We start from the raw sequence: 26,625 nt of genomic DNA, 5'->3' as shown, positions 1-26,625 counted from the left end.
ATTTTTTATATAGTATTATTGTATGTGTGTGTGTATATATGTGTGTGTGTATATATATATATATATATTTTTTTTTTTGGAGGAGGAGGAGATGGTATGACAGCTGGAGATTTAAAATGGAAAGTCGATTGCGCATGGGTGCGCATGTTGACTCGACTTCGACTTTATTAACAGATAAGTTGATCTGAAAAAAATCTGAAGCTGTTGCTGCCCTAGTGCAGAGTGCATTGAGGAAAAAAATTCAACGCATCATCCTGAAAACTCTTCAGGAACAATTAGGCTACAGTATTAGGCAAACTGTGTAGCGGGGAGGTCCGCCACCACCCATGGAACTGTGATCGCATTATGGAAGAGCGGTGCTTGGCAGATTGATTGGGGTAATGATAGGATGGCGGGAAGGAAGCCACGCTACTCTGTGCACTCTCTATCCGACGGCCTTGCTTGTTGACAAAGACGAGCTGCCTCTGCAATATCACGAGGACACGCATGCGGGGGCGAGCCATTTTTTTTAAAAAAGGAGAAACCACAGTTAATGTTTCTTTGATAGAAGGGGAATTATACGTGTGTGTTTTTTCCCACTTCCAGCGGACCATGTGAATGACACTCTCAAAGAATTGCACGAAAGGATTCATGGCCTTGCAGCATGTCACATCAAAGACGATTAGCGGGAATGAAAAGTGACGCTTAAATGGTTAAGCCTTTTGATGCTTTGAGGGAGGGAAGGTCTAATTCACCCTCCAAACAATTTGCAGCCGCCCACTCGCCAAATTGTTAGATATGGTTTTTGTAGGCTACCGGTGCATGGAATATTGGTGTCTAAAGGCTGGCACGTCACAGCCAGGGCCGAAGCCTGAAAGAGGAAGGGCACAATGTCTCTGCGACCAGCGAGTCTGCGCAGCGTGCAGTGCCGTTTGTTCTCAGAAAAGGGTTTAATCCGCTCCCAGCGGCCCAGAAAAGGCGCGGAGCGGGAGGAACGTGGAACAACGCGGAATAAAAGCGTCTCTCAACTCCAAAAAACGAAAGTAATTCTGTTTAAATTTACCGGAGGAAAGCGGTGGTGTCGCAGCACAGTTTTCGCCCCTTATCACATCACATCTCCTCACGCCCACTTGACAAACTGAAGGCAGCAAAAGAAAAATACCCCCCCCCCCCCCCCCCCAGGCCTCGCACCGCTGTTCTGGGATCAGCGTCCACGGCGTGGTCACGGGCGGGAGAGCGCGGCGGCTACAGATCCTGGATCAGCGGCGCCGTCGTAGGTACACGCAGCGTGCAGGAAGCCGGAAATAAAGCGCTCTGCTGCACCTGCTTTCGTTCCCCGCGTTGAATTCAACCCGCTTCATCACTCAGGTAAGAAGTCTGAAAAATTATAGCGCTTTTATTTCAAAAGCAGGCAGACTGTAAACTAGAAAATGTGGTTTCGTTTAAAAAAAATGGTGCACAAATACCACACTGTAAAAAAACGTTTGGAAAAAGTTGTCTTAAATGTTAAAGTTTTCACAAGTTTTTTTTTTTTTTTTTTTTGCAAAGTTTGAGTTGTTATCAACATGCAGGACACCATGTCAAATGGAGGAGGAAAAGAAGAAGCTCCGTTCCGACCAGTGGAGCTGGAGGACACTTCGAGGTACCCAGACCCAGCTCCAGAACAACAAAGTCCCAAGGTGGAGAACCTACCACCAGAACATCCAGCTGAAGCCCCGACACCGAACACGGAGGGTCAGAGGAACCGATGGGCTACCACCATGGAGCAGTTTAAGATGCAGAAGTTCTTTGTCCTCAGGGTAATGACTTCTCTGACACTTTCCATTCTGCTATGGCAATTTAGCAGTTTTTTCTTTTTGCCAGTTCATATGAGTTCCTGTTTGGAACAGATGGTGAGTTACGATAAAGCTGAGTTCCACCTTTTGCAAACTACAGGCTTCAAGGTGAACTATTTACATACACCCAAATTTACCATGGTACTCTGGCCATATCATTTGGTACAGCTAGATAGGCTCTCCTGTCCCTCCATGACGCTGACATTACATGAAACAAGTTGTGTAATGTTTGTTCACAGAATTTGGTAATTGGCTACTTCTGTGGTCACTATGATTAACTACATATCTGTAAAAACATCACTACTTTATTAACTGGCGTTATTACTGGGCGGAGTCGTGGTGCAGTAACCTCAAAGGGCCTGTGTGTGCTGCTGGCTTTCCCTGTCTAGGTTCCTGCAGCATTTTCACACTGGCCTCTGTAAATTGAGTGTCTCGCCCTGGGTGTGTCCCTGCCTCCTGCCCAGTGGATGTGGGAGGCCCAGGCCCTGCAGTGCAACTTTAGATTAAGCAGTTTTTACTGCCGTGGCAACTTAATTTCCTACTGGGGGCAAGTCTGGATCCCGGCTCGGACCTTGTGTGTGCGGAGCTTGCACGCTCTCCCCATGTTGCTTCAGGTTTCCTTCAGGTTCTCCGATTTCGTACCACCATCCAAAAGCCATAATGGTGAATTGGTGGCACTGAATTGTCCGTAGGTGTGGGTGTGTGAGTGAATGGTGTGTGTGACCGATGGTGGTCTGGCGCCCCGCCCTGAGTGAGTCACCACCTGCGCACAGTGTCCGGGGTTGGGCTCCAGCAGCCGTGACCCTGAGTAGGACTGAGCTGTTATGGAAAGGGAGAGTGAGAGCGAGTTTCCTATTGTCATTACTGTAATAATCTTAAAAATGAGTGAGTGATTATTGTATTTATATATTCAAATTAATTACTCTTCTATTTGCTATAAATTTGCTCAGCCTGGAACTCTTGAACATGCTGTGGAGGACATCAAAGCCTTGTTCAACCCAGAGGTGGATGGAGCCGTGCAGAGTATTTGGCTGATGGCTGAGTGAGTTTAGTTTTTATTTCTGTTCAGAAAAATCCTTTGACATCAAACAATAAAACTCAAGTCATTTTGGCAAGTGAAAGCAGGGATTTTTTTTCACTGGGGCAAAAAGTATTTGGCAGCCACTGATTGTACAAATTGTCACACTCCAAAAGATGAGAGAGGTCTGTTATTTTCAACATAGGTACTACTTCAGCTGTGAGAGACAGAATGTAAAAAAAATCCATGAAAGCACATTGTGAGCAGTGGGCAGCCATGACATGCGCCCAGGGACGGTGCCTTGCTCAGTGGCACCTTGGCGGACGGGATTCGAACCGGCAACCTTCTGATTACGGGGCCACTTCCTTAACCACTAGGCCACTACTGCCCCATGTTGGAGAAATGATTCGAAAATGGAATCACTGTCACTCCTGGTGACACTCCCTCAGCCTAGGGCTTCATGCAAGATCTCTCCTCGTGGGGTACAAATGATCTTGAGAACATTGAGGAAACAGTCCAGAACTACACAGGGGGAACTGGTCAATGACCTGAAGAGAGCTGGGATCACAGTAACAAACATTATTATTAGTAACACACTACGTCATCATGGATTAAAATCCTGCAGCTCTCGAAAGGTCCCCCTGGTTAAGACCCAAATCACATGTCCAGACCCATCTAAAGTTTTCCGGAGTCTATCTGGATGATCCAGAGGAGAATGTCCTCTGTTCAGATGAGATAAAAAATAGAAGACGACTGATTGGTATTAAGGAAAGGATGAATAGGGCCATGTATTGTGAGATTTTGAGAGCATTGAAGATGAAATGTGGCTGGATCTTCCAGCATGACAATGATCCCAGGCAAGTTTAATCATTTGAGAGATTAAAAAAAAAACATTTTTTTAATTAAACACTAAATATTTTCCATATAATAAATAGTTGAGAGATGAGGCAATGGTTATAATTTGAGTCTTGGTCATGTCAAAGATCTGCAAGAAAATTTATTTGATTGCATTAATTTGTTTATGTTGTGCCCCATGACATCTTTTTGCACCCTCTCGCACTCTTCAAATATTTGTATGTGACTGGTCATTAAGAGGTTACGAGATTCGAATGGGAAAACTTCTGATTATGGGTCCATTTCCTTAAATGCTACCACTGCCATGTGGCATTGTCACGTCAGGAATAAGTCATGAGGCACAAGTGACATTGTGTTTATTAATGAAAGCAAAAAACAATCAACTGCTTTGGGACAAACAAAGCAGATCTCTCTGATATGTGGCTTGACATAGATTGACCAACACAGATGAGGGACAAGTACATCAGGACGTTTAGGAGCTTAAATTAGGAATAAATTAGATAAATGGTGAGAGACAAATGAGTATGATTAGGCAGCCAAGACAAGGATGTGGTGCCACCAAGTGGGCCAGAAGCACCATGATAGATGAGATAGCAGATGGATTCATTAAACCTAGAAGGTTGAAGGTCACCTATTCTGAAAAATGTTTTGCTTTTACAGTATATAGGTCTCCTAATTCATCTGAAGTCTCTTTCTGAAATTCAGCCTTGGTACAGAATTACACAATTTCCCCAGGATGCGCCATTTTTGTGTCTGTACCTTTAAATGTAAATGAAAGAGGAGAGAGGCAGGATCAGGAGGACAGCACCCCATAGAAGTGAGCGAGCATATGTGGAAATGACATCATCAACACCATTGACTTGTTTTAAGGACATTACCTCAGAGTTGGCTCAGTCTGTGGTGTGTTTGTGGACTTTAATTTTGAGTGTGTGTGTATAATACCCAACTAAATTAGCATACCTGATATAAAGGGGAGGTAAACCATAAAAGAAGTTAATCTATGTGTCATAATGAGTATTAGTTGTTCATCTTGTACTGTTGAAAGATTAATTGTAATGCATCTAAGACTGAAGAACATTTATCAGGTGGTCAACTGAACTGTTTGGCAGCAGACAGAAGCTGCTGCATTAACGTGCACCAAGTAATTTATATCTGGCAATCGCCACACATCTGCGGGCTGGTTTACGTTGGTTCTATAAATCCCTTGATCAGATGTCCCATCTCTACGCTTCCTTCCCCGTCAGCCTTTGGACGTGACATTTCTACTCATGTGTTTCTTGAACAAACTGTACAGCATGATAAAACATTGAACCATGTGAACAACCTCCAAAACCCATAAATCTGTAAGTCTAGTTTTCATTTTGAGTAATGACAACTCATTATAATAAAGAGTGAACGTGATTTCATTCTGTTGTTTAAATTTTTTTTTTGTATTATAATTTTGCTTGCTTGAGTTGACCCCTTTTGTATGCTTGCATGCTTATGTGCTGTCCGGGGGAAAATCCAGACCTTTCCTTCCTTTCTTTCTTCTGTTTAATTCATGTGATGCTTCCTGAGGTTTTCAGGACCGAGGTATGAGTCTGTTCAGGAAATTATAAAGGAGCTGAAATTGCAATGTCTTCACTAGCTTGCTAAATAAATAAATAGGGCAGCCAACTGTCTGGTGCATGGCGTCCTAATGAATCTGTGCCACACAAGGTTCTCATTGATCCTTTCTGTTTGAGCATCGCTGCCAGTTTGAGTCAATTATCCCGCTACATGTTCTGTAAATAAGTAAATGCGTGGGGAATAAAATAATTAAAATGAAAACAACAGAAAGCAAGAGGCTAGAGGGACATTTAGCAAAATGCACTCATGGCCGTCACCTCGAATCAGTCTTCCGTTGTGCATTCAGGAAAATGGTTTAAAGGCTTTGCCACGTGATAATTAATAATATATCCAATTTGCCTGTTTCTGTCCCCACGCGCACACCCACTCCCTCTCACACAATGAGGGTGCATGACGGTAAGGAGCTTACAGTGTTGAATCTGAGATGACAAAGTACTTAGTAACTGCAGCGAGATTTCTAGATCAAGAGGGAAAAGTCACAGTTTTTGGTGGCTTGTAAGGCTTGGGAGCTTATGTCTCTTGGGAGCCCTGAGACACTTGTCCACCCAAACCTCTGTTCTGTGTTGTGTGTGTGTGTGTGTGTGTGTGTGTGTGTGTGTGTGTCTTGCATGTACTGTGAGTAAATAAAATGAATCTGTAGATTCTGAGCTCATCTGATTAGCTGCTGCTTTCTGTCCCAAATAGTCACGCTTTCTCCATGACACGAAGTCGTGGTGCATTGTTGTTGGCTCATCATAGAATGGTTCCAAAAGGCCTGGTTTTACAAGCCTCTTATATATTCCTGCTGCCTATGTCGTCTTCGACATTACAGTAAAAATGATATATTTTAAGTAAATACATTGCAATGGTCGCGATATGGTAGTAGCAGCATTCAGAGGCACACATTCCTTCCATTCAGACCCAACTCGGCACTGAATCAGTGGCGTGCAGTGGGGAGCACTGGGAAAACACTCAGGCATCATCACAGCATCAATTAATTCAACATGTCATACCCGCTAGAAGGGCTGGAGGAAGAGATTTTTAAAGTGGAGCAGAGCGGGATCAGCTCACTTTTCCTCTGCATCTTGAAAACAGACTTTGCCTGTGTCATTATCTATTCCAGTTTAGACTGCCTTTCTCTCTCTCGCTCACTCTTTCCTCCATTCCTTCTTTCTCTTCCATGCCCCTGAGCCATCCTTAATGCATGCACATATCTGAAGGAGTGCACAATTGGGGTTAAAAGGCTCGACAACTCTGTTATGCTTGAGCCAAACACAAGCCCAGGGTTGCAGCAAACTGTGTACAATGGGTCTTGAAAGGGTGGTCTCATGCGTGCTTACTGCTTTTTCCTCTTCAGGGGCCTATAGGGATACTTGCAAGCATATCAGAGCAACTTTGAAGCTGACAGTAAATACATATTTGACTATGTACACATTTTGTCTTGGAATAACAGAAGACGTTGTTAAAATATAAATCACCCAGTATGCATTTTGCAGTATGCAATTGCAGGCAGTTGTGACTTGACCTTCCTTCCAGGAACTGCTCCCACTTTCCTCATTCTAAAGATTAGTTTTTATGGCAAAATGTTATAATATTCATACTTTAACAGCTGAACAAATGTTTTTGGTTCAGTCAGATATTCTCTCTAGTCGACTTTTTGAAGGGTATGATGATTCCTTTTCAAAGTTCACAATGTTTTGTTTCATCATTAAATGCTATTATTTACGTCAGGGTTCCTCAGTGTTGCAGCAGTGTTGCTGCATCACCAAATAAAGTCAAACCTTCCCATGAATAACCTTTTTTTATGGATCACAAAAGTGTCAAACACTTCTGCTGGAAAAATCAGGAATCTAACATGAATGAAACATAAACAACAAAATAAACAAATGGATGGATTTAAAATTAAAATAACATTTTGTTGTGATATTATGTGCTGAATGTTTTAGCTATTATGCTATTTTTGTCATTTTATCGTTTAAATTGAAGGGGGGGGGATTCTGAAGTGGAGGGTGATACTCTTTAAAGGTATTAGGCTTGCTTTGAATTATGTACTTTTGGGGACTACATGGCACATTTACCAAAAACAGCTTTGATGTGAGCAGGGAGTTGTTTCAGTCCCCTGTATACGCTGCTCATTGCATAACACCACAGTATTTTCTCAAATACTGTGCTCTGTCCACTGCAGGGTTGACCACTGGAACAATGAAAAGGAGCGTTTGGTCTTCATCACTGAAAATTCCTTCCTCATCTGCAAGTATGACTTTGTCATGCTCAACTGTGAGCAGGTCCAGAGGGTCCCTCTCAACATTGTGGACCGCATTGTTCATGGTTCCTTCTGCTTCCCACAACATTCACTCCTCAAGTAAGTGCACTTTCCTAACATGCTTCCAATATTCAAGTCTAAATTTCTCCACACTACAGACAGCAATTATTTATTTTTGTCATTGGGATGTCCCCTGGCCTAAGCATTATTAAAATATGTGGACAGAGCTCAAACGGTCAACCTGTGGACAAACAAGCCAGATTCCATCAATTAAGAATGAAAAAAGCATACTTGCCAAAAGAGGTGTACATGATGAGTGCCCAAACTTTTTTGTTTATTGGTATTTTGGTATTTGGATGTAATACACTTAAAACAGAACCCTTGTCATATTTTATGTGCAGGACATATTAATTAATTACATGAATTCCCCTCTAACCAGTGTTAACTGTTACTGTCTATGTGGGTAAGACATTTTGTGTAGTTGTTCATTTTCTTCCTTATTCACCTGACTCACCTGTTGCTGAACTTGTAGTTACAGTTTGCAGTTAATTCACTTGAGAGTTAATATATTATTATCATGCATGTGATGCACTTCCCTGTAGTGTATAACTAGATTGAATGATGGCTATGGTGTAGAATATGTGAAAGGGTTGTAAAAGCATGGGATGAGGTTGGGGTTTTTACATTTTCCAAAAATAAAACTTTGTTTTTTTTTATTTCTTTGTTATTAAACCTGTAGCTGCGTACATCGAACTTGATTCATTTCATTGTGCTGTGAGAAGCTGGGGATTGGCAGAATAAAATTAGGTTTTTACATATATCAGAGGTTAAACATGTTTGAGTCGCTCACCTGCTGCATGTCTGCATTGCAAATAATTTTGCATGTGTGCATCTTTTGCATGCCAGACTAAATGTAGTTTACAGCAGCTTTTGTAGGATGCACAGAAACCCCATTTTCACAGAAGCAGAGGTGCAAGATACAAAGACAGGGAGAAAGAGAGATGAACTAACTCTAAAGCTGTAAAAACATCTCAGTGATCATTGCGATGAAAAATGCAAGTATATCAATAGCCTAGTAGGATCAGACAGTAATTCCACTGGGCTGCACCAAAAACTCTCCCTGACAGGAACAAAGGGCATTGTATCTTATTCTCTCTTAAAATAGCTTTCAATAAATAAAATAATAAAAATTAGCCGAAATCACAGTTGAAATTGCACCGGCGATTAGGCCACACCGAATAATGATGTGAAAGAGGGCGTGTGCCAAGTCTCACGCTCCACCAGTCCCCAAAACTATGATTCTCTTTGAGATTCCCAGTGTTTGTCTGCAACTCGCTCGTCTGCTGCTTCCAGTGTAGCTTTTAAGGGAAGTGAAGGCCGAGACAAAGTGCTATGAATCATTTACCAGGAAAAAACACTGAAGCTGTTTGCTGGTTAGAAAGCACACAGAGAGCAAAGAGGCTCGAACCAAAAAGGGCACCGCGGCGAGGCAGGGCAGCTGTCCTCTTGTCCTAGCGGCAAGGCGAGGATTGTGGAGTGGAGAGGGCAGGCAAAAAGGCTTTTTGGCAGAGAGGTGAGACTTTGTCACGGCGCGCTTCTGTCAAGTCCTGCTGCAGTGTAGCTGATTAGTGGCAGAAATTAATGTCGTTTTCTCAGACTAACCTTTTAAAGCTGGCTCGGGGGACCTCAACCCAAGTAAAACTAATTTGATGAATAAAAACATAATGTGGCATGAAGCGCTCCGAAAGGCCAGCTCGCATCGTCGGGCCTTTATCGGCCCACATTACATTCAATTATAAATAAAACGCTGCTGAAAATCACCCTGGAGTCTCAGGGGAGAGTAACTAAAGGCTTTTCTGCCACGCTTTTCTCTTGCCTCTGTTCTCCATTCTGTCTCTTTATTCTGGCTTTTTTCCCCCCACACTCACCAGAGATTCAACTAAAGGAATTTTATTTTTAACATCTAGGAACGCTTTGGGAACTTGCTTGAGCTTAAGTGTTGTTACTTAATGAAACCGACCTGAATAAAAGGTAATTAAGAAAACAACTGACTGGTTTTATTAGGCTATGTTGGGTCTCTGATGTCAAGATGTTGGATGTTTGAAGAGCCTTTGCTGCTTCTTCAGTACCACCTTACATAACAGGCCAGGTGTACATGTGGTGGCCAAGCGGTTAAGGAAGCTGCCCCGTAACCAGAAGGTTGCCGGTTCGAATTCCGAACTGCCAAGGTGCCACTGAGGTGCCCACTGCTCACTCAGGGTGATGGTTAAATGCAGAGGATAAATTTCACTGTGTGCACTGTGTGCTGTGCTGCTGTGTATCACATGTGACAATCACTTCACTTTATTTCTAAACTGCTGTAGCAGCAGCATGCTACAAAAAGAAATTGTAGCATGCTGCTGCAGTACATTTTAAATAGACTGTGTAAAATAAAAATAAATAGTTGTTTTTTAAAAAAAAAAAGTGAACACAGCACACAGTTAAATACAGAGGACACATTTTGTTGTGTCACCGTGTGCTGTGCTCTTTCACATCAAGTTCACTTTTTTTAAAAACAACTATTTATTTTTATTTTACAGCAGTGTGTGGGGACCATGCTTTTGCTCATTGGCACCTCGGCGGTTCAGGATACCAAACCGGCAACCTTACCGGTCCGTTTCCGCTAGGCCACCACAGCCAATTTTATGTATTTATTTATTTGATTTTTTTCAATATGCAAGCTGGGTGGGATTGGGCTGAGTGATGGAAATTTGTCTATTTTCTCCTCTTTTTTCTCTTTTTATGTCTGGACTGGTCATTGAAAGTGAAGTGAAATTTGTCCTCTGCATTTAACCCATCACCCTGAGTGAGCAGTGGGCAGCCATGAGCAGTGTGTGGGGACGGTGCTTTGCTCAGTGGCACCTCAGTGGTACCTTGGCAGATCGGGATTCGAACCAGCAACCTTCTGATTACAGGGCCGCTTCCTTAACCGCTAGGCCACCACTCCCCGATTGGGGAGTAATAATAACATTCACAGAGTCTTTCATCACAGATCAAGTTCTTTCAGGCCTTACTGGCACACTTACTTTTTAGTAGTGGTTTTACAGTAACTCTTGTAGCGCCTGCAGTTTGCCATGGCTTCTTGTAAGTATTAATGTAAGTATTAATTATTAAAAGTATTTGCTACTTTTCGTACTGTGTTGTCACGATGTAATGTGACAGACTGGAGATATGTAAACACTCTTAGTGTTATGCATGTACTGTCGATAGCCCCACCTCTGAGTTGTTGGCCTGTGGCTCAGGCTTTTGTCAGGAAACATTAAGTGAAAGGAAGGAATTTGATATTCCGTATTATTTTTTGGTACAAAAGTCTCATGATTTCTTAAATAAAAATATAATTGAATAGGTATGTATCACAAATTGTATTATGTTCTGTGTTAGGTTCCACTTGGACTGAGATTTATTTTGACAAAAGTACACAACTATATATGTCAGTAGATGAAATGGATGTTTCTGCTGTACACCAGCAGATGGAGACCTTTCTCATTTTTAAATATTCCTGCACCATCCACCCCGTCCAACCCTTGCAGATTTAACCAGCCTAATGTCAGCCAAGCCCTGTCTTAGTGGCAGAGCAGCACCATGTCTGTCCACAAGTGTCCACAGATATTTCGCAAGATGCTTTTTAAGTAATTATAAACTCTGTTATTTGCTGTAGTGGCCATGTTACCGCGCCAAGAGTGCATTTTACGGCAGTAATTGTTGGAGGGAGAGGTGTGGCACATGAGTTAACAGTCTTTAGTGGAGAGTTAAAGCCACAGATTTGGCATAACGATTGGCACATTGGATTTTCATTCAAAATGTTAAGCTAGTTCATGTCAAAGTTTGTCAAAGCAATTGTTATGATCCTCATTCCCATTCCTGCATTGTCTTTAGTCGAGTTCAGCAATCACTCTGTTTTTCTTGGGTAAACAAGATTTTAGTTTTTCAGGAAAAGGTAAATGGCCACAGTTGTGTCCTGTAAGGCATTTAGGGATTTGCATAAATGATCATGCTTATAGAAAGTACACTGTGCTTTTGCACAGTGCATTGTGCAAAAGCGTTCATTTCTGCAGTGCCGTTCTGAGGCAACGTTTTCTCTCAGTCACCTGTTGGACCTCGGCCATGCCTCGCCCTCAGGCCCTATCTTTCCCTGTGCGTCTGTTTCTTTCTCTCTTTCACACTCTCTCTTTCTCTCTTTCACCCCCCCTTTACCTTTTCATTGCCAGCTTCATTGCATTCTGTCTGTTGTGAATATCCCTGTCACTCCTTACCTTTCTCCCCATTTTCTATTTTTCTTCTTTCCTTGTTACATTTTTTTCTTGGTGGTGGAGGTCTGCAGGAACGTAGCGATGGGCAAAGGGGACTGAGGGGACAGATGCTGCGGTGCTGCCGGCCCAGTGGGCTCTGTTGAGCAATGAGGGATTTGTGTGTTGGCTCTCGCACAATGTGGGCTACTTGCCATGACAGCTGAGGCTGGGCCTCATATTTATCTTGTGTGTTGAATTACGAGTCCTCTGCCTCTAAGAATACAGGCAGCAGGAATTTAGTGACGCTTTTCAAAATGTGTAGCTAAGAATACATGTAGTGTGTGTGTGTTTGTATTCATATATGTGTGTGCATCAAGTACACTAGCCACTATTAGAAATACTGCCCTGTAGACAGGCACCTTGTACCTGCTTGCACCCAGACTACAGGCCAGCTGTGGTAATAAGGTAGGTACAGGAACACTTTGAGAAAAGTCCATTGCACGTAGCTTCTAGTAAAATTCAACATTCAACAACTCGTATCTTCTTTTGAGCCTTTGTGAATGTGACCAAGGGTGGTGGGTTAAAAGCAGATGACACATTCTGGAAGCACCGTAAGCTGTTCTGTGGTGTTTTGCAATGACAATCACTTTCTTTGATAGCTTTCTTGCAGATAGTAGATTAATTCCCATAATGTATAGGCATGAAATGCCATTTAAAAGAAGGTTGCAGAATATTTTCCAAAGCAACAGGACCTGTGGAAGGACTGCCCCCTACTGGGTAAAATTGATGTACATGCCACTTTGTAGCTGGGATTTCTGCTAAGCATAACTTTTGTATCTACTTCACTCATTCACTCACTTTCCATAATCTCTTTGTCCTAATCAGCCCATTTTGGATCATTGGGCGCAAGGTGAGACTCACCAGGGGCAGTCCATCACAGGATGCGCACAGACACACACACACACACACACACACACACACACACACACACATACACATAATTGACTGACTATTCACTCACACACTCAAATGCTCGACCTTGGAGATGTGAGGCCATGTCTCTAACCACCACGCCACCCTGCAGCCTAACTTCATTCAGAACATGCTAACAGCCACTCCTTGTAGGTAATGTTGTAATGAGCAGGGTCTGCAGTGGTCGTTTGGTGTGACAAGCTAATTAATAACTATCATGTATAGTTCATATTTTTACCGTGCAACCCTTGCTCTCTATCCCAAGGCAATCAGTGAAAGTCCAAACCCCACTGCTGTACCATAAACACACCAAAGACTCCAAGAGCCTCTAGCTGATGAAGCCCTGCCCTGCTGGGCCTGTCTGGACTGGCTCTTCCCTGCTGATAGCTTACCTGAGGAATCATTTGGAGCTTTCTCCGTTTTTTTTTTTTGTTGTTCCCTAACCCACACAGACATATGTGTGGCTACATACACACGCCGCACACACTCATAAGCAGGCAATTGCTGTCTGTATATACAAAGGTTAGTGTATACAAACCTCCCCTCTTCTCACATAGCCAGTATTTATCATAATCAGTCTCAACTCACATTGCTTTTGTGTAAACCTCCTCTCCCCCCTCGGGTCTGTCAAGTGTAACATTTGCTCTGGGGGATGGATGGACCCACCCAAACCTCAGCGGTCATTGTTAACGTGGAAAGTGCCAGTGCAAACAAGAGCAGAAATGATGGTGTTTTCAGACTGGGCCCTTCCCTTGAGTTTGGTGACTTGCAGATGAGCCGTTCATTCTGTAGCCCCAGGGCTCACTATTTCACTTGGCAGGAAGCAGTCTTGCACAAGGTGTGTTCAGGGTGTGTTTGACTTTTAAGATGCATCACAAAAAAATCTTGTCGAAGTTCTCCTTGTAGTCTCAATGATATTCAGATTTCAGGGTAAACATGGAAAATTCACTCACTGATGGGGAGAAAGAATAAAAAAAACAGTTCCAGTGCTGTGTAATAAGGGAAATAAATACAAATGCAATAATCTCATTAAGATACATTTAATCCATAACAATGTAGAAAGCATATTAAAACTACACGCTTTTCTCATTTTCCATTTGATGGCAGCAGCAAGTCTTAAGATAGTTTGGATGCAGGCAACAACATTAACTGAAAACATGACAGCATTTAAAAAGAGCATCTTCGACAATCTCTCAGAAGTAAAGATGGGGAGAGGTTCACCAAACCTACAATTTGTGGAACGGTTCCAATATAATCTTGCTCAACATTAAATTGCTCATCGTGGACAGATTCAGAGAATCTTGTGAAATCTCTGTACACAAAGGACAGTGCCATCAAACAAATGCAAAAAAGCAGCAATATGTGAAGATGATTCAGAAGCTGAGCTCTGGATACATTTAAATTGACAGAGACCAACTGGAAAACTGTGGACATGGACAGCACATCCCTCAGACTATAGAGAAGAGGGAACATCTGGTTTGTTATCAGCACTAATTTCAAAAGCATGCATATCTGATACTATGAGGGTGCACCAGTGGCTATGGAATTGGGACCTTTAACGTCTGGAAAGGCACCATCAATGCTGCAAGGTGTATTAGAAAATTAGATCTCTTTATCAGGGACAAAATTTCCAAAAGACAATACTACACTGCATAGTGTGTCATAAAATGTTATACGACAAGGAAAACCCAGGACAGGTGAGCAGTTACAATCCTATATTCAGACAAGAATGGAGCAATATTCTTTTTCCAAAACTCCAGCAGCTGGTCTTCTCCGTTTCCAGACATTTACGGGCTATAAACAAGAGGGGAGGCTACACAGTGACTCAACTTTTTAGGTGTGTTGCTCCTTTGATATTCATTATTTGATATTATTTGTTCCATAGAGTGGTACATATGTGTAACTACAGTAGCCATTCCTACCCAGTTCAACAACACTGGCCAGCCTTGCTCGTCACATGCATCAATAAGCCATTGATGCCCATGTAGCCATTTTCCATTATTGAACTACCTTTGGTAGGTCCTGTTCAATGCAGACTGCAATTCTGCAGATGTTATGCAATTGAAAGTTTTGCTCAAGTCCTTGCTGACTAATATATCCTACATACTGCCACACATCATTGTAACCTGTGGTTGATTGGTGTAGCCTATCGCATTATTTATTGGTGATGTAATTAAAGTAACCGAAATGCGCATAGATATATAATATCTGGTTCTGGATATCCTGGGGCTGTATTGGTGGAGTGCCAAGAATAAGATGGTGAGAATGAAAGACAGAAGTGACATGTCTTTACTAGAACCTGAAAATGGACTGCATATCACATTGTCCCCTCCGGACCAAAAAGAGGAAAAGAGTGTATTAGACTGTATGAGGGGAGAGAGCAAGGTGAGGCCTGCAGGGCAGAAATTAGCCATTTATCTGCACAGAAATGCTTATAAGTCACCCAGCGGCATGCTGCTTAGTGGTTCACAGCCCAGTTTACCTGCAGCCATGTGTGCTCAAAAATGGGATGAACCAAACGTCCTGGTAATACAGGTCAAGCATTAAATCAGTTTCATAAAGGATCAAATGTGGTATTCGGTAATTTTTTATGAGGAATTCACCTATGCATCACCTCTAGACATGCCACACAGTGGCATTTTCCTGGATTGTATGGGTCACTAGCAACCGGTTAGCATGAATGTGACATGATTACTGTATAAGGGGTACTCTTAGCAAAAATAATATAGGAAAGCGGAGAAGGGTGGACTCGGTGTGGTAATCATTTGATGACAGTCAAGTTCAAATTTCCAATTTCCAGAAAACATCTGAATCATATGACTTGGTGAACTAGAGATAAGTTGATATGTGTTGTGCATATCTACCTCAAACAGGCTTTTTTTTTTTTTAGATGCATTTCCAGGTGTTGAATGGAAACATGTCACTTGGGGTTTGTGCTTTCCAAACCATACAAAATAACAGAAGACAGAAAAGATTTATGCGTAAGCCATAAAAGCTTTGTTATGTAAGGCCTTGGTGAAAATGGAGTTTTAGTTAAATTTCAAAGTACACGACGTGGCCCCTGAAAGCACCGAGTTTGCTGCCAGGCATGGAGTCATCTTCCGAGGTTTCATCAGATGCAAGAAAGAGAAAAAAAAAAAGTCATGCCCTCGAGCCCTTTTCATTAAAATCTATTTACTCAGAATGGTGAAAGAGAAGAGAAAGGATGATGCAGAGAAAGAAGCTGGCGAACCAACTGAGATTTGCCTTTAAGCTCAGTAAACATTAGGGGTAAACATTGTAAACTTGGTAAACATTGGTGCAGCCGTGCCACCGGGCTGCAGGGGTCAAACTGACCTAATTTCAAGAAAACTTGTGTGTGCACACACATGCACGTGTGTGTGAAAATCACTGGGCGATATAATAGGCTTCAGCAGTTGTAGAGGCTCTGGTCGTTTCCACATGATCGTTTTCCTGGCTCCATATGAACGCTGGGGAGTTTTTATTCATGCTGTGATTTATTTTTAAATGTTTGGAGAGACCATGTCTAAATATAGTTGTCATCAGCAAAGTTAGGCACTTCGCCCCGAGGCGGAAAATTCAATGTGACATCAGTTATGGATTTTCTTCCATTGTCGCTAATTGAGGCTGGACACAAAGGCACAGCATAGCATCATTTTTAAAACACAAATGAAAAAATAGACTCTACTCACAGGACAGGGTAACAATGCTAGACTGGGCACCAAAGGGAGGCGTTTATGCACAGAAACTCCACATCAGTCCTTCGGCCACTGATGCTCTGATGTGGTTTTTGATGGAGAAACCTTGTGCAGGGGGTTCAACGACAGCAGGGCTCTCCAACCCTAATGCTACAGCATATTTTGGGCTTAACCCTCATTTTCAACCTCATGTGCCATTACCACCAAGTTGTTGAATGAGGTATGGGCAATCATAGAAAATATATCATTATCAGGGCTGTGCATGCAGTCAGTTTGTACAATAGGAAACATGAGGGAGAGGTAGGAGGCGCAAGTGCACCACAATCCTGTCTGTTTTATATGTGAAGGACAAAATAAGGACCAGAACAAAACCAGACCCAGAAAATATGTACAGGAAAACACTCATGAAACCTCCACCTAGGTAGACAAAAGACAGAGCAGAGGCGAGATGCACCTACACAGGACAGAAAGGTGAATACACATCAGGTAATCAGTGATGGTGAGATGAGGAACACATCAGACAGTTCATGGAGCACGATGGCCATGCCCATCATTTAGTCATGTCAATTCCAGATGAGTCACAAGCATCGACCTTTCAGAAAATTCTTAGAAAAACAGAGGGAAATTGGAGCATTAAATAAAGATAAAAGCTGAAGAGAAATGTTCTTCTCTGGCTCTTCTTCTCAGGAGGTCTGGTGAGGGTGTGCGTGTTTATTGGGACCTCCGAAGAGAACCCCTTTTCTCATCTCGTTGGAACCCCTTTGCTGTGGATTACCCATACTGCACCTTCACCTACCACCCTGTTAGGAGCACCAATGAGCACTTTGCTGTGTTGTGTGAGGTAGGTGCAAACATCAGGGGTTTATTCAATACTTTTTACTAATTAAACTATGTGATAGAAGTATTGATACAGTAATGTTTGTACTAGTGTTAAGTTTGAGTGAAACTTAACTGGTGTTTCCTGGAGGTACAGAGATACTACCACTCTCCAAATTTGGGAACAGAAAAAATATTGTATTTCTAAAGCTATTTTGTCCAACTTTTCAAAGTAGCATTTGGGGTTGATTTTCCTTTTACTGGCAGCTTTTTCAATGGGCCATGACCGAGGCGTGGGACAGCATGGAATAAAGTCGTGCCAATCAATGCCAGCTCTCAGCTTCCTCCTGCCTGGATGACAGAGCTGATTTCTCTGGAATTTGTTATCGGGAGTTGGGAGGCACTCATGTATGAACTCCCACCTCAAACCCTATGAGCTGTTACTCGGCTTACAGGTTATTGCCCAAGGCATTGTTTTTTTTTACCCTGTTATAGAACCATTCTGTGTTTAATTTATGGATCTGATATTTTATTTTGAACAGCACGTAACATCAAGGAACAAATACTATGTATTGGGACTATTGTTTTGAAAATGAGGGAAGCGGGAGTGTCAAAGCCCAATACATTTTGTCTGCTAGATTTTTTCTGTTCATGCACCCCCTTGCACTCTCAATAGTGTGTTTTATTCTGCTTTGCTGTTGCTGCCTCTTGAATGCAGTTGGTCTGCCTTCTACCATGTGGTGGCATGGGTGCTGTATTGGAATTAAATCAGTTCTCTGTCATTAACGTGATTAAAAAACATACCACCAATACATTTTCTGGCCCCAGAAGAAGTGTTTCTAAAGTTGGACGAAGGATTACGTCAGCAGTTGACCATACTGATATTCCCTTAGACTTTCTGACCCATCTGCCCCACCTGTACCTCCCAGCCAGACTCTAAATGTCTGAGCCTCAAGGTGGAGGCCTGTCCAGGTGACCGTGCATATCATAATACTATTAATTTACCCCCTGATCGCACCTATTCCCATTCCATTCCACAAATACCTGGTTTTGTCCTTGTAATCAAAAGCATGTAGGAAAGAAGACAAGGGATGAAAAGTAAAGGAGAATGTACTAATGTTTGGAGCATTTTTCCTTCCCTCTTTAATCAGATCCGGAACTTCAGGGAGCAACTCACAGATGCGGTTCTGAGGGCCCAGGCCAAGCAGCCCATTCCCGACAAGGCCAATGGCGTGACGGTGCTGAACCAGCCCATTGAGATCGAGGCCTACGTGGGAGCCATGTCCTTCATTGGGAATCAGAACAAGCTGGGCTACTGTGTAGCACGTGGCAACATCGGCTACTGAGCCTGGTTGTAAACTCTACAAACTATATTTTTACTTCAATTATTAATGATTACATATAAATGAAAATCATCATCAGTAATAAAACCCTTTTTTTTCCACATTTGTTTAAAATGTGTTTATTTATGGGGTGCTTGTGTAATTTTTATTCTTTTATTAACTGTAAACTACGGTCAAGAGTAAATTAGTGGTTTTCATTCCAACCTGCCTTTTTCATCGTGTGTTCTGGACTGGAATGAGAAGGGAAGGAAGTTTACAGAAGATTTTTATACCGACCAGTTCGGCAGAAATTTTTCCTCTGCTTTTTACTGTCTCTCAGCTCTGATGGTGTACCATGTCTGTCAGGTCTGTTTTCTTTGTAGCTCCAGTGTTGCAGGATTTGTTCTCCTCCATCTCTTCCCCTCATGTCATCCTACCTGCTGCAGACTCACTGGTGCATGTGTCATATTTGTTTGATTGTTGGAGTGTGTCTCTGCTGCCAAGCTGTCCTGTGGAATTCCCCTGATTCTGTAATTTGGACTGTGCATTCATACACAGTGCTTGTTGCTATGGCATGACAACCGTGGCAATCAGTGATGAAGCCTGCTTATTGTTTCTGTTGTGGTATCGTGATAAAATGGCCTTGCCAAATTACAGCATGCAGAGTTGTATTTTTGTTTTATTTGTATATATGTGTCTCAAACAAAAACACAATTGTACATATTGTATATTCATGATTTGTGCAGCTGATCTTCAAGAGAATACACTGAAGATCTGAAATTTGAACCTTGCTTACGTTGACCCATGCATTCTATATTAGCTGTCAATAATGCTATAGTGCATCAATTATAGAGTTAGAGAAATCACAATATCTTTTTGCTGTTTAAACCTTGATTTCACTGTGAATGACTGTCATGTATTCCTATTCCACAGAATGACAGTGTGTCTGGAGGTAGCTACTGGCACCTGATGGCTAGTGTAGGTCCTAATGAAAGCTTGGGAAGGGTCTGCATCTTTAAAACTTTTGTGATGTTCTTTCTTTTCTGTTTTTTCTAACCTCTCAGAAGTTATAAAGAAAAAACATGATGACCTACACAGGTACTACATGGATCTGTGAGGAGGGAGTGAGGAAGGAAGGCAGATCAAATTACCCATTTTTTTCTCCACTTTCTTTTCTGGGGTTTTTAATATTGACTGTATTATGCAGTCATGTTCAATCATATTTAAATATTGTTGTTTCTTTTTGAACACCTTTGTGTCTCATTACGATTTAATGATTGCTGCTTATGTCTGAAAGGGTTAATATCTCAAAGCTGAGAGAGAAGATGTGTCTCCTAATCCTGGATCAGGAGCTGCACTGCCCCCCCAGGGCATCTCACAGGTGGCTCAAAAATTCTGGCCGAAAACTGGCAACTTTTTATGCAATCTTTGTAAAATAATATGTGTCACCTATGTGTTAATGCATTGTTAGTGTTTCACAGGGTGAGAACCCAACTTCACCTGGGCTCATTTTATTCTTTATTCTTCATTATGAATATATAGTTTTTGATAGTTCTATACAAGTTGGACATGATTTTATAAGGGCAATTATGAGTGTTTAAAATATCGTATATTATCACTTGTCCTAAAACAGAAATAAGATCTTAATATATACCCTTCTTAACATGCCCAAAGCTATGGCTGTAAAATTCAGCTGGAGGGCCATGTGAAACAGGAGAAAGACCTTTTAAAGGAGAGGAGCGTTGTTAAATGTCTGTAACACATCAATTGTAAAGCTGGTTTCCCTTTAGGGCTCAGAGTATGCATTTCATTGGCAGTTTTGTTCTCAGCAGTGGCTGTTGCACCCCTTTAGACTGTGGGCAACAAAGTTGTGAAAGTGAAGTGATTGTCATTGTGAAACACAGGAGCACACACACGGTGCACACAATAAAATGTGGTCTCTGCATTTAACCATCACCCTTGGTGAGCAGTGGGCAGCCATGAAAAGCACCTGAGGAGCAGTGTGTGGGGACGGTGCTTTGCTCAGTGGCACCTTGGCAATTACCTTTACGGGTCTGTTTCCGTACCCGTTAGGCCAACCACTGCTTGACTGTCAAGTGCCAGAAGTGTTGATGGGCGTGGGTTATAAACTTCCTTGCAATCCACCATTTTACCGTCTTGTTCAGGTGTTCTTTTTTTTTTTTTTTTTTCATGAGAGATGTGCTGTACACATTCTGAAGATTAATCACCCCAAGGCTTTCTAATGAGTGTTGTTCTCTCCACATTCCTATCTGAAAAGGTAAGACACCGCCGATGGCCATGAAATATGGGCTCCTCCTCAATCAAATTGAAAAAAAAAACAGTACATGCCAACTTAAATGCTTCTTTAACTTGCCACAACTTCTGAGTGGAAATAAGGCATCAGGCTGATTCTGAAAAAACAACCTCTTACCCCAATCCCTAAATATGACTACCTTAGCATTGCTCATATAGATCCAGGATCAGGACCAGCAACGCAACGGTATCACAGGTTGCATGTACAGTACTGTGCAAAAACAGTGAAAACAAAACCACTGTTTATATAAGCAGCAAGCAATTTTGTCAAACATTGTTCAAATATTGATTCGCCTGAACCATTTATTTCATTGAGTAATGACAGTAGGTGTATAGAGAAAGAGACCTGTTGTTCACTGATCAACAATATAATACAGGTGTTGTAACAGATGTCTAGATATTAACAGTATTATCAAATTAAATTGTTATTTGTGAACGCCTTAACCATTTGCACACTACTGTATGCCACATAATAGAGAACACAGGAAACTGACAGAATGCATGATTGCTGGAATGGTTCCTTGAGGGTCTGCAGTGTCCTCTTTTCTTCTGAGGTCAACCTCCATCAGAAGGTCAGGTCTTGTCTCTTTAGACAGCCCTGTAGTGCCGTTGTTCCCGGTTGCCCTCCCTCGCCCTAAAGTGGATTATGACTGGCAAAGCGAAAGGCGATGAGGGGGGGGGCTACTGTGACCTGGCCTGACCCCAGCTGACACCCCGTGCAGCATGGGATGCTTAGGGCGAGTAACATTAGACAAATTCCAGACAACAGTAGCCCCGATATTGTGGCACTAAGCCTGTGCATCTCCCAGGAACATCTTCGACAGCCAACCCCCTGCCTCCCCCCCAAATATGCTGCACCGCAAGGCAGAGTTACTGTGCAGGTCCGACGAGTGCATTTTCCTTTTTTGGAGGGGATGGGGGGGGGTCCTGTCAACATGGCCGTCGCTTGTTTGTTCGATAAACATGTTGCACCTGTCGCCAGAATGCTGGTTGCCTAGTCTACTGGAATTTATTAGGTTTAATGGCCCCATCACTCTCTCTGTTTTACTTTTTTTCCTGTCCCCCATCTGTTGGCCTTACAGCTGTGTTTAAGTACCTCCGTGTCCGTGTTTTTGCACGTGGGCCAGAAGTTCAGATGTGAGCGCGATAGGGATACTTTGTTTTTATTTATCTCCGACTCCCCGCCTCCCTTGTCTGTTTCTGCCTCAGCTGTCACTGTTGTGTCTGGAGCAGATTGCTGAACTCGGAGGGGAATGGGACCTTTTGGAAAAGCATCAAATTTGCCAGCCCTCCCATCAATGCAGAATGCCAGAGAGCCGAACACACCCAGAAATCGGCTTCTGGAAAACAATAGGAATGAGGAAAATGCAGCACCCCTGCTACTGACTGGTCGTAACAGCGGTTTTATTAAATATTCCTATTCAAACTCAAATTACTGTTAACAGCAAATATGGCTCATTTGGGAATTATGAACATTAAATCATTTTGGAGGCACAGATAGTGAAAATTGAAGACACAACAATGGAAAGCATTCAAGTATACAGTTCTATCCTAGGATGTACCACTCTGTCAGCAGGTTGCTAAAATAATCAGCCATAACTACCTGTCTCAGATTGCTTTTTTTGCTTTCCTGGTCAAAAGTACCAGGTACGCAATGCATATGCCCCGGCCCTCCGCAGACCACCTTCTTCAATTTCTTCATTGCTCAGTTTGACACTCACATACACGTTGTAGGTCCACTTCGTGATGGACACAGATCAGCAACCTGACTGGTCTGCTGGTACGAAGGCCCATTTTCAACACACTGTGATACACTCTGTGTTCTGACACCCCTATCATCCACAGTAGCTTTTCTGTCGTATCAGACAACACAGGCCAGGCTGTGCTCCCCACATACATCAGTGAGATTTGACCACCCATGACCCTGTCACTGTTTGAATGATGTTGGTGAGTCCTGTCCGCTGCAGACTGGGAACATTCCACAACAGTTGCAGTTTTGGAGATGCTATCAGTCAGCCGTCACAATTTCACCCATGCTCAGATCCTCAGATGCCCCCTTTTTTCAGCTTCCAACACAACTATTTTTTATTTTCATGACATTTATCAATCAGTAACACTAATAGTTAATATTTTCAAACACTCAGGGTTAAGTGTCTTGCTCTGGGACACAGTAGTATTAAGTGGTGAACCAGTTCTTCCATTCCATGGTTTAGATTAGTTTGAATCTATCCTATTTAGAGATTTCTAAATACTGTGCAAAAATTGTTCATTGCGCCTGAGATCAAACTCCAGATTAAAAATATGGTTTAGGTTGAATGCCATCATCGTACGGCTTATCCCATTATGAAAAAAAATCTCTTAATAAGCACAACGTTTCCATATATGAATGGATGGTATTTCTTAATTTGTTTCTGCATGCCATTTCAGTTCACTTTATCAGATCCCCACAACCGAAAGGCCTTGTTGACACATCCTCTTTATAAATCCACCATTGTGTAGTTATTCTCGGTGCAATGACAGCCAGCATTGAGGGGGTCTTAGGAGGGATACATTAACACTGGCACTAAAGAGGCTTCTTTTTCACAGTGCCGAGCAGAATGAGAAGCATTTCTTCACCAATCCTACAAGCTTGACAAACTTCAGGAAACTTTGTGGCATAACTGAATGTCATTTTAAGCAATCCCCGCTCTGTGTGTTTTTCTCCTCTTCCTTTTGTGTTGTTTTTTTTTATGTGTGGGTGGGGGGCAGCTCAGTCATTGTTGAATTGTGTAATCTTTTTTATTTTTTTTTATATGTTGCTCCAGTCCTAACCTATGAGAGATGATAGGTGATCAAATGAATAATGGCAGCTTGCGCAACCTGTCGACTCATGTGAACAGAAAAACAACACACCTTGTTGATAGAAAGATAACTGTGGAGCAGGAAGTTTCACCAGGAAATGCAATGTTAGGATATTCTCATGACTCCTGCTGCATGGCGCTGTGTTTGGCTCAAAGTTGATATTGATCAGGAAAAGACTGAGAGACTGAAGGGAGGAATAGAACGAAATGACAGTCCCAGAGGTACGTTAGTGCCTACTTCATCCCTCTGGTGACCCTCCTCCTCCTAAACTCCGTCCCTAGACCAACCCCCCCACCTCCCAACATGTAACCCAAGCTGAGAGATGGCACCCGCAAAAAAAACCCCTGCAGTGTTCGGCTGCTCGGAGCGTTTAGGATTCCATAACCCGGGCGAGCAGATCATAGTGCAAATCGGCATTCCCAAGCTACCTCCACATTTTTGCATCATGTATGCACCGGGCGGCAAAACATTTCATTCCATGTCACGGTGCCATGCGTTGCTCCTGGTTGCATCAGCGAAGTATCCCGGCAATTCTCCGGCCGCTCTCGCTTTCGTATCGTTTTGCAGTTATCGTGGCGTGGTGCGCCGTACATCATACTAATTGATTGCCAACAGGGGGCATTGCGTGTCTGTGCTGTGCAGGGGCCTGCGCTTGTTCCCTTACTCAGCAATACGCGGAGCGGACAAGTCATGGCCACACTGCTAGTGAGTGAGTTAAAGTCATTTTATTTTATTACAGTATTCAGTATGTCTTATACCCATAACATATTCTGAAATACGTTACCAGAATAAGTTTTAACGTAAAAAATTCACAAAATGGAGACAAAATGTTTTATTTCCGTTCTTTGGTGACCTGGAAGGTGCCGAACTGAACGTGAGCTTTGCGCCGTGCTGCTGCCGCCCTGCCACATCCTCAGTGGTCGCCTGCAGGCCCTGCAGCCCTCCTTGACAAGTGGTTCGTTTTATGAGGGAGGTTAAGATGTCAGGCTGAGCGTGAGTTCAAGCAGCACCAACCCTGAGCCACAACCTCATCAACCCCCCACGCCCTCCGGCCACTAACCAACACCACCACCCCAGCCCAGAGCGTTCCCTGGCCTGACCTCTGTAACCAGGGGATGGGGCGAGGATTGCATGCCACAGGCAGAAATGTGATTGCTTAGATGGTAAAGTGACCCCCCCCACGCACACACAGACACACACAGACCCCTCCCAATTTCACCCTGTCCACCTTACACCAAGCTGCCGGCTCTTTCTCGCCTCCATTTTCACTCCTGAGCTCCTTCCAGGCCTGAGTGTCTGGCCTCTGCATGTCCCCAGCAACCCCGCTGCACAGCGTGCACACACAAATATGTCTTCCGTGAAATGGCATTCGGCCCAGCAGATGTCCCGGGTGGCGGACAGATAAATTCGAGAGCGAAGAGAAGTCGGGGCTGGCGACAGCTGGGCGTGGTATGGTTTCACCAGATGTCCGCCATTGCTAACCTTTGGACGGACGTGAGCTGGCAGCCCCCCCCCCCACACGTACTTGGGATGCACGTTAAATATTTTCTCAACACGGAAGGGATTGGAGAAGGGAAGTGTTTTCTTTTTTTTTTACATTCTGCCCCCATCTGCATTATCGTGCTGGGTGGAGTTGGAGGACAGACATGCCTCGCTTAAGGAGAATCACATCTGTAACCTCTCGGAGACTATTATTACCAAATGCGTGTCATTTATTTCCAGCAGTGGTGACAGTGGAGAACATGTCCGAATCTGCACTTTTGTAACAGCAACGCTTCGTGCCGCAGGGGGGCTCGTACTACAGCACGTGTCGGGAGAAACCAGCCCGGTCTGTGGTTATAGTATTAAAATGAATTAGTTACAAACTACAGTAAGGCATCATGGGGATGCAGAGGCTCTGTACAGTATACGGTACCATCCAGCTGTACAGCGGTAGTGGCTGACGCTGGGGACACTCTTCCAGGCATGTGGAGTAACCAGCTATGACCTGGTTGTCGCACAGTCCCCAAAGGGAATTAATCAGTTTGTGGCTTTGCATGCTAATACTGCTTTCTGTACCTAAAAGTGCACATTCAGTACAGACAATACATAAACAAAGCACATTAATGGGATGTGCTGCAGACCAATGCATGACTAATGGGACCGCTGAGTTACCACATCAGAACCAAACTTGAGATGGGAAGAACGCACATGATTTGGCTCCTTCTTGGTCGAGCAAAGGAGGAGCAGTAATCAGAGCCGTGCGCTTTAACCCTCTGGCGCGCTGATCCGAGGGCCTTTTAAGACGCTCCATCTGATAAGCACAGGCTGTCGAAATTCAGAGACAATGCTGACTGATGCCTTGTTTTTACTCACAGTGGCAGGCAGCCGACGCTCCTGGTGACGCATGATGACAGTGGTGATAGAGGTGGGACGCAAAAAAAAGCAGTTTCTCGTCACATTGGACTTCATGTATAATGTTATGATGCTACAATTATGAATTGCAGCCAGCTATGGATGAGTCTTAACGTTACTGTCTTACTCTATTAGTTACTTATTATCTTTCTAATGTGTATTCTCTCTCTCTCTCTCTCTCTCTCTCTCTATATATATATATATATATATGTGTGTGTGTGTGTGTGTGTGTGTGTGTGTGTGTGTGTGTGTGTTTTGTTTTTTTTTACCGTATGCCTCCCTCATTCTCAGTTTTCTTTGCGAATCTGTCTCCAGCTCTACTGTCCTGTGGGTGCCAGTATCGTAATAGAGGTGCATGCTCTGTTGAGTAAGCACAAAGTACAGCCAAAATGGCTGTTTTTGACTTATGTCACAGCATGTCACACTCTTAAACACATGGTAAAAATGTCTAAAGTTGGAAATTA

General features: G+C 43.0%; 1 protein-coding gene across 1 annotated transcript; it reads left to right on the top strand.

The window, feature by feature from the left end:
- Positions 1–1,204: 1,204 nt before the first annotated feature.
- tprg1 (tumor protein p63 regulated 1) lies at positions 1,205–19,272 on the top strand. Its single transcript, XM_029001098.1, has 6 exons — positions 1,205–1,347; positions 1,528–1,778; positions 2,765–2,856; positions 7,460–7,636; positions 17,163–17,316; positions 18,443–19,272. Exons 2-6 carry the CDS (start codon positions 1,545–1,547, stop codon positions 18,635–18,637), a joined length of 852 nt encoding a protein of 283 aa, XP_028856931.1. The 5' UTR covers positions 1,205–1,347; positions 1,528–1,544; the 3' UTR covers positions 18,638–19,272.
- Positions 19,273–26,625: the final 7,353 nt, after the last annotated feature.

The sequence above is a fragment of the Denticeps clupeoides genome, chromosome 13, assembly GCF_900700375.1.
Source record: "Denticeps clupeoides chromosome 13, fDenClu1.1, whole genome shotgun sequence".
Lineage (NCBI taxonomy): Eukaryota > Metazoa > Chordata > Actinopteri > Clupeiformes > Denticipitidae > Denticeps > Denticeps clupeoides.
The sequence above is the reverse complement of the archived record's forward strand: the minus strand, read 5'-3'. Positions and strand labels throughout refer to the sequence as shown.

Coding starts and splice junctions, on each gene's coding strand:
- tprg1 (XM_029001098.1), top strand. CDS start 1,545: ATGCAGGACACCATGTCAAATGGAGGAGGAAAAGAAGAAGCTCCGTTC. Junction 1,779..2,764: donor AGAAGTTCTTTGTCCTCAGG/GTAATGACTTCT, acceptor AAATTTGCTCAG/CCTGGAACTCTTGAACATGC. Junction 17,317..18,442: donor ACTTTGCTGTGTTGTGTGAG/GTAGGTGCAAAC, acceptor CTCTTTAATCAG/ATCCGGAACTTCAGGGAGCA.